The 7,950-nt window shown below is 40.4% G+C and overlaps 1 protein-coding gene across 1 annotated transcript; it reads right to left on the minus strand.

The window, feature by feature from the left end:
- Positions 1 to 6,053: 6,053 nt before the first annotated feature.
- On the minus strand, positions 6,054 to 6,983 carry LOC136166282 (olfactory receptor 7E178-like). The gene has a single exon (XM_065932388.1). The coding sequence runs from the start codon at positions 6,981 to 6,983 to the stop codon at positions 6,054 to 6,056; it is 930 nt and encodes a 309-aa protein (XP_065788460.1).
- Between the last annotated feature and the right edge of the window lie 967 nt (positions 6,984 to 7,950).

The raw sequence follows: 7,950 nt of genomic DNA on the forward strand, positions 1-7,950 counted from the left end.
ATGTCTTTATTGATGACCAAGATATTCACCTCTTTCTTTGCACCCATTTATGTGGTGACCCAAGGATGAAAGAGCAGACAAAACCAAGGACAGTCTTGGAACGCAGGAACAGAAAAACCAGACCCTTATCATCCTTCTTTCCCCCATGTTGTAACTGTTAATGGAACAGTATAACCTGTCTCCCCTCTTACCCCATAGGAGAAGGTATTTGCCCTACTCTTCCCCCTACCCAGTATACATGCCTCATACATTCAGCAAATGACCTGCAAGACCCCTATCCCACTCCATGTACCCTGGCTATAAAAGTGGACTAAGGACCCCTGTTCAACGTCTGTTCTCCCTTGAGCTGGCCTGCTGTTCTAACAGCATCTCCCACTCTAATAAACTTTATTTCCCTCTCATTCTGTCGCATGTCTGGAAATTCTTTTCCAACCCTCACCTGGACCACCACATTTTACACATGGGACTAAAGAATATTAGAGAAGGAAAGACATTTTGAGATCACAAATCCAGGAACACAATAAAATATCTGGGTTTTTTTTTTTTTTTTTTTTGCTGTTTTTTATTTTAGTTGCTAGGTAACGCTAAATAAAACACTTTTATTTTATTTAGTGCTAGGTAACACTTCTTAAATGTCTCCAAGCCTAAACAGGTCCAAGGGGTTGATTTCTCATCAAATCCAACCCTTTTATGAATATTTGAGAAATTTAAGACCAAAGTCAGGTCTCAAACACTAAGTCAACCTTCTTATGCCAGCTTAAAATATTTTTAAGTCCACATTTCCTTAGAGACTTTGCATTTCTCCTAAGGTCAGTTCCCTGAATGCAGGCTGAGTTAGCAGCATATAATACTGTCTAGAGGGGCTTCTCTGGTGGCTCAGTGCCAACAATCCACTTGCAGTGCAGGAGATGGCTATTCAACCTCTGGATCAGGAAGATCCCCTGGAAATGGATATGGCAACCCAATCCAATATTCTTGACTGGGAAATTCCATGGACAGAGGAGCCTGGCGGGCTACAATCCATGTGGTTGCAAGAGTCAGACACAACTTAGGAACTAAACCACCGCCACCACATAGACTGTATAGGTACCCTATGAATGAATTTTCCCTACCTGCATTCAACTCTGACTTTACCCCTTTTCTACTCCACATTAGGGTCTGATAAATGTTACATAAAAATATTGTGGTCCTATCCTCAACTGTAAGAGATGATAATGCATGTTCTTGGGGGGGGGAGTGGTAATGCAGATAAAAGAAAACAAGCTTAAGAAAAATCTTAGCTCTGCTCCTGGCAAATGGAATCTCAGGTAAAAGTTTGTGATATTGTGCTTACTGCCATCATTTTCATCACCATCACCTTCATGATCATCTGGAGAACTTAGGGGACATTTTAGGGAGAACTATTTCCTGCTCTGCTGGAAAAGATGCCCAAGGAGGATAGAACCAGTGTGGAAGGAAAATAGAAATTTAAATAAGAGTTCTCAATTCCCCACCATTAATAACATGAACTTCATAGGTCTCTGCTTTGAACCTATGCATCTTTGGTGCCCTTCCACATGCTATCCCAACTGTCTCACTGCCTTGATGATGAGAAAATAAATCTCCCCCAATCCTTCCTGCATCCAGGGTCTCCTTTCTTATGGACAGTTGAGAAATTTCAGACCAAAGCCAGATCTCAAACACTAAGTTGGCCTTCTTACACCAGCCTGAGAGCTTTTCAAGTCACTATTTCCTTGTAGAGAGTCTGCATTTCTCCTAAATTCAGTTCCCTGAATGCAGGCTGGGTTAGCAGAAGAGGATATTGTTTAGGTGCCTTATGAATGGACTATCACTGTCTACATTCAAATCTGACTTTACCCTCTATCTCCCAAGGGTTTATAAACATTACCTTAAAGTATTGTGTCCCTATCCAGAATGACAAAATTATAATAATGGTATTGCTGTCTTTGGAGGTGACAGTAAAGCATATAAAAATAACAATTACACAAAAAACTTAGCTCAGCTCCTAGACTTGGAATCCTTAGGAAAAGTTTTGTGACAGTGTGGTTACTGTCATCATTTTCATCATCATTACCTTCATGATATTTTGGAGAACTTGGGGGACAATTTAGAGGGACCTCTTTCCTGCTCAGGTAGAAAGAAATGCACCGCTTCCCCCCAAGACAGAACCAATGTTAGAGGAAAATAGAAATTTAAATGAGTTCTTAGATCCTCACCACTAACAACAACATAAACTTCATAGGCCTCTTAGCTGAATCTGTGTATTTTGGTGCCCTCCCACTGGCTCTCGCAACTATCCCACTGCCTTGTGGTGAGTAAACAAGGCTTCCCCATCCTTCCTGCATTCAGTGTGTGCCTCTGCACTTGACACTCACTGGCTTGGACTGTGTCTCCGCTGAAGCAGGACTGACTGATGCAGATTGCCTGCCTCTCCCATGCCGGCTGCTGGATGAGGACTGAGGCTGTGTCCACAGGACTCATAAGAAAATAGACTCAAGTATCGGCTTCCAGGTTCAGACAGCAACTCTGGGAGATGAAACACACAGGTATGACACCCAGTGAACTGGAGCTGACTAACTTAAGGGCAGGGAAGCGTAGGGTAATTAATTATTTACGATGATACAGCCTTGAGACCTCAATGCACCTAAAAGATAATTAGATGCATTGGTCCATGGCCTCTCAGTCTCTGAGGATTTGCTAATTTCATGGAGGAGGAAAAGAAGAAAAGTGATTGTATTACGAAGGACCTAGACCTTTCCTCTTCTCAAGAGGAGTCTGACCTCTACTCCTCACCACTGAAGTCCAAGTGGTTTACATTATTGTAATCTTCAGGCACTTCTTTTGCAAATATATATGTACTGTTTTTATATTATTTTCCATTATAGATTATTATAGGTCTGTATATATAGAATATACTTCCCTATGGTATTCAGTAAATTTTTGTTGTTTATTTTATATATAGTAGTGTATATATGGAAGTTAATCTCAAACTTCCAATGTATCCTTCCCTGTGCCTTCCCTTTTAGTAACCATCAGTTTTTTTTTTATATCTGTGACTCTATTTCTGTTTTTTAAAATGTTTATTTGTGTTATTCTTTTAGTTTCCTTATGTAAGTGATATCATATGATAATTTGTCTTTCTCTTTCTGACTTATTTCACTTACTATGCTCTCTAGGTCCATCCTTATAGCTCCAAATGGCATTATTTCATTCTTTTTCATAGCTGAGGAGTATTCCATTTATACAACAACACATCTTTTTTTTAATTAATTTATTTTTTATTGAAGGATAATTGCTTTACAGAATTTTGCTGTTTTCTGTCAAACCTCAACATGAATCGGCCATAGGTATATATGTATCCCCTCCTTTTTGAAGCTCCCTCCCATTTCCCTCCCCATCCCACCCCTTTAGGTTGATACAGAGCCCCTGTTTGAGTTTCCTGAGCCAGACAGCAAATTCCCGTTGGCTATCTATTTTACACATGGTGATGAAAGTTTCCAAGGTACTCTTTCCATACATCTCACCCTCTCCTCCCCTCTCCTCATGACCATAAGTCTATTCCCTATGTCTGTTTCTCAACTGTTGCCCTGTAGGAAAATTCTTCAGTACCATTTTTTTTAGATTCAGTATATATGTGTTAGAATATGATATTTATCTTTCTCTTTCTGACTCACTTCACTCTGTATAATAGGTTCTAGGTTCATCCACCTCATTAGAACTGACTCAAATACATCCTTTTTTATGGCTGAGTAATATTCCATTGTGTACATATACCACACCTTCTTTATCCATTCATCTGTCCATGGTCATCTAAGCTGCTTCCAAGTTCTAGCTATTGTAAATAGTGCTGCAATGAACAATAGGATACATGTATCTCTTTCAGTTTTGGTTTCCTCAGGGTATAGGCCTAAGAGTGGGATTGCTGGGTCATATGGTGGTTTTATTCCTAGTTTTAGTAGGCATCACCATACTGTCTTCCATAGGGCTGTAACAGTTTACATTCCCACCAACAGTGCAAGAGTGTTTCCTTTTCTCCATACCCTTTCCAGCATTTATTGTTTGTAGACTTTTTGATGAGGGCCATTCTGACCGGTATGAGGTGAGATCTCATTGTAGTTTTGATTTGCATTTCTCTAATGAGCAATGTTGAATGTCTTTTCATGTGTTTGTTAGCCATCTGTATGTCTTCTTTGGAGAAATGTCTGTTTAGGTCTTTTCCCCACTTTTTGATTGGGTTGTTTGTGTTTCTGGTGTTGAGGTGTACAAGCTGCTTGTATATTTTGGAAATTAATCCTTTGTCAGTTATTTTTCAAGAAAAATTCCCTGGAGAAGACCTGGTACACGAAGAATCTGCCCTGTTGTGGCTATTTCTGCAGATCTCACCATGCTGTTTCTGGTCATAGAGTCAGAAATACCTATAGTTTCTCTTAAATTCATAGAGTCCTTCCACTGATATTAGAACAAACCAGAGCCATTCGGTGTCTGAGTTCAACAGACCTCTGACTTCTGATCAATTAGAGAGGACACATCTCCCTCTCTAAATGCATATTTTTAAAATAACTTTTATATTTGAATTCTGGATGTCATTAAAGTGCTTTTGGCTTACATTCCATGGACAGAGGAACCTGGTGGTCTACAGTGTACTACAGGCCATGGGGTTGCAAAGAGTCAGACATGACTGAGTGACTAACACTTTCACACACACTTATGGGAGGTGAAGGTCTGTTGCAACCTCCTACACGTTATGTTTCTGTCTTCATGGTTCAGAGTCTATGTATGAGAAACTCAAGAAATTGACTCCTCATTAACTTGCTAGTTGATAAGTGGAATATATACTCAATTAAGTTGGACATGGAAGAAAAAGGTTAATTATATTTGTGCAAACACATCAGAGAACAATTAGGGGGAAGACCAAATAACTGGTGTGTAGAGAATATTTAGGAGGAAAGAAGTGGGTATCAATAAATTTTATTAATAGATGTTTGAACAATGAGAATAATGTAAAAAGAAAGTGAAAACATTTCATAGTGGGAAGCAGAGATTGGTTGCTAGAAAAACTACCGAAATGAGTTTAGAAGACTTGGCATTTGAAAACCAAGGAGTGTTTTTCACAGATTTGTTCTGTGATTTTCTGAATCTCTCCTCCCTGCCATGATGCATATTCTTCAAGGAAACAGGTAGATCAACACCTTCTTGTACTGTCTGTTTAGACGTCCAATTGAGAAATGTCTATCCTTACATTTTGTCACTTTGTTATTTGTGAATCATATAAACACACCCTGTATTATGTGACAATCCTGTACACACTAGTAGTTGGACAAAAACAGATCCTACTGAGTATGCATACTAAAAGAAAGAAACCAAACATTGTTTCTTTTGGGAGCTGTAGAGCACTCTATACAAGGTCCAGTGATCCAGGGGGAAAGGGAGTTAGTGGAAGTATGTAATTAAAAATGGGAAATTAGTCACCCTATTTGCTCAAAAACCTGGCCAAGATCATTAGGGGTTAAAAACATACTAAACATCTTGGTCTTTCAGGTAAGATTGGGATTCTCATATCAAATAGTGGAAAAAATCACAGGAAAATATAGAAACAGTAAATTTAAGAAAGAAAGAGCTATGATTATTTTGTAGTGTTAGAAACAAGACTGCCCATGACCAAGGGTCCTGGATCATGTATAAAGAAAGACAGAATGGTATACTGGTGTACTAGCAAAATCCTGATGGGAACATGACTTATGTGGGGAATTCAAAATGACTCTCCCAAGTGATTAAAGCTATTCAAAGAGGAAAACTTGTATAAACAGAAAGCAGGAAACCAGATAAGTATATATACACTATTTGTTTGCATATTTAGAACATCTTGTTGCACATATTTGATTTTACTGCCTTTGTAAACCTTTTTTGTGATTGTTCAGTCACTAAGTTGTGTCTGATTCTTTATGACCCCATGGACTGCAGCATGCCAGACTTCCCTGTCCTTCACTATCTCCTGGAGTTGGCTCAAACTCATGTCTTATGAATCAAAAAACAAGAAGGCACAGGATTTTAGATTAGGCTATTCTGTGGCTAATCCTCCACAGGGCACTCTTGATGTCCTTGTTCCTTAGACTGTAAATGAAGGGGTTCAGCATAGGGGTGACCACAGTGTACATCACTGAGGCCACCGCACTCTTCCTAGGGGAAGATGAGAGAGCTGAACTTATATACACCCCAATGCCTGTTCCATAAAACAAGCAAACAACTGACAAGTGAGAACCACAGGTGGAGAAGGCTTTATACCTCCCACCTAACGATGAGAGTCTGAGGATGGAGGAAATAATTCGAGAATAAGAGTAGAGGACCCCTGACAGTGGAACTCCACCAAAGATGATACCGATGAAATGGATTAATATTCTACTGATGGAGGTGTCAGGACAGGAAAGGTTGAAGAGTTGAGAAAATTCACAAAAATAATGAGGAAGTCCCACACCTGCACAGAAGGTAAGGTGTGTTATCATCAAGTAGTGCAGTAGGGAGTTCAAAAAGCTAATGGAAAGTGATGCCAGGACCAACAAACCACAGAGATGGGGGTTCATGATGACCAGATAGTACAAGGGGTGACAAATGGCCACCAACCGGTCATAGGCCATCACTGTCAGAAGCAGACTCTCCAAACATGCAAAAAGAGCAAAAAAGTTCACCTGAGCAATGCACCCTGCATAGGTGATGGATTTGCTATGCATTTGGAAATTCACTAGCATCTTGGGGATGGTGGTGGTGCTGATACTGATGTCAGCCAGGGACAGATTGGAGAGGAAGAAGTACATGGGGCTGTGGAGGTGGGGGTCAGAGCTGACAGCCAGGATGATGAGCAGGTTCCCAAGCACAGTCACCAGGTATGTGGACAGGAAGAGTCCAAAGAGGAGGGGCTGCAGGTCTGGATCATCTGAGAAGCCCAGGAGGAGGAATTCTGCGACACGTGTATAATTCTGTGTTTCCATATAGATGGGGCACCTTTTGAAAAAGAAGTGAGTGTTGAATACACACAATTGTACAGGTACTCACATAAGTGTCCATACTTTGTATTTAAGCAACTCATAAATAAAGTGTTCATGCTTGAGGACCATACCATCCAGTTGCTTTCACAATTTTCTGAGTCTGAAGACATCTTTAATTTATTCCCAGGGCATTCACTTGTTTCCTCACACATCTGTTTCTGAGACATAGGTCCGGAGAATATGAGAGAAGTAAGGACATTTTGAGATCACAAATCCATGAGCATAGTAAAATATCTGTTCCCTACTTGTTAAGGAAAAATGTGGACTAAAAATTCCTCTTCTCTTTAAAAAAATCAGTCCCATTAAAGAACACAATGTGCTTAGTTGCTCAGCCATGTCCAACACTTTATGACCCCATGGACTGTAACCCACCAGGCTCCTCTGTCCATGGGGAGTCTCCAGGCCAGGATACTGGAGTGGATTGCTATGCCCTCCTACAGGGGATCTTCCCAACCCAGGGATTGAACTCAGGTCTCCCACATTGCAGGTGAATTCTTTACATCTGAGCCATCGGGGAAGACCAAGAACAATGGAGAGGATAAACTATCACTTCTCCAGGGGATCTTTCCAACCCAGGAATCAAACCAGGGTCTCTTGTATTGTAAGTAGATTCTTTACCACCTGAGTTACCAGAGAAGCCCAAAGAAGCACTCAAATGTGAAGCAGGAGATAGATGGGCCACTGGACCAGGCAGTTAATGTTTGTCAAACAGAGCAAAACTGAACTTCTTGTCTTTAGCCACACAAGAATGATGCCTGCTTCCCTTCCCCCACTGAAACAGAGAATAACTAACAGCGGGTATTCGTTGCAGCAAAAACAGAGATGAATGAGCAATCTTTGGCACATACCAGCCAAACAGGCCTACAAGAGTTAAACAATCTTGGTTATTCTTCAGTTGTTACTCCTAGCA

The sequence above is a fragment of the Muntiacus reevesi genome, chromosome 1 (genome assembly GCF_963930625.1).
Source record: "Muntiacus reevesi chromosome 1, mMunRee1.1, whole genome shotgun sequence".
Lineage (NCBI taxonomy): Eukaryota > Metazoa > Chordata > Mammalia > Artiodactyla > Cervidae > Muntiacus > Muntiacus reevesi.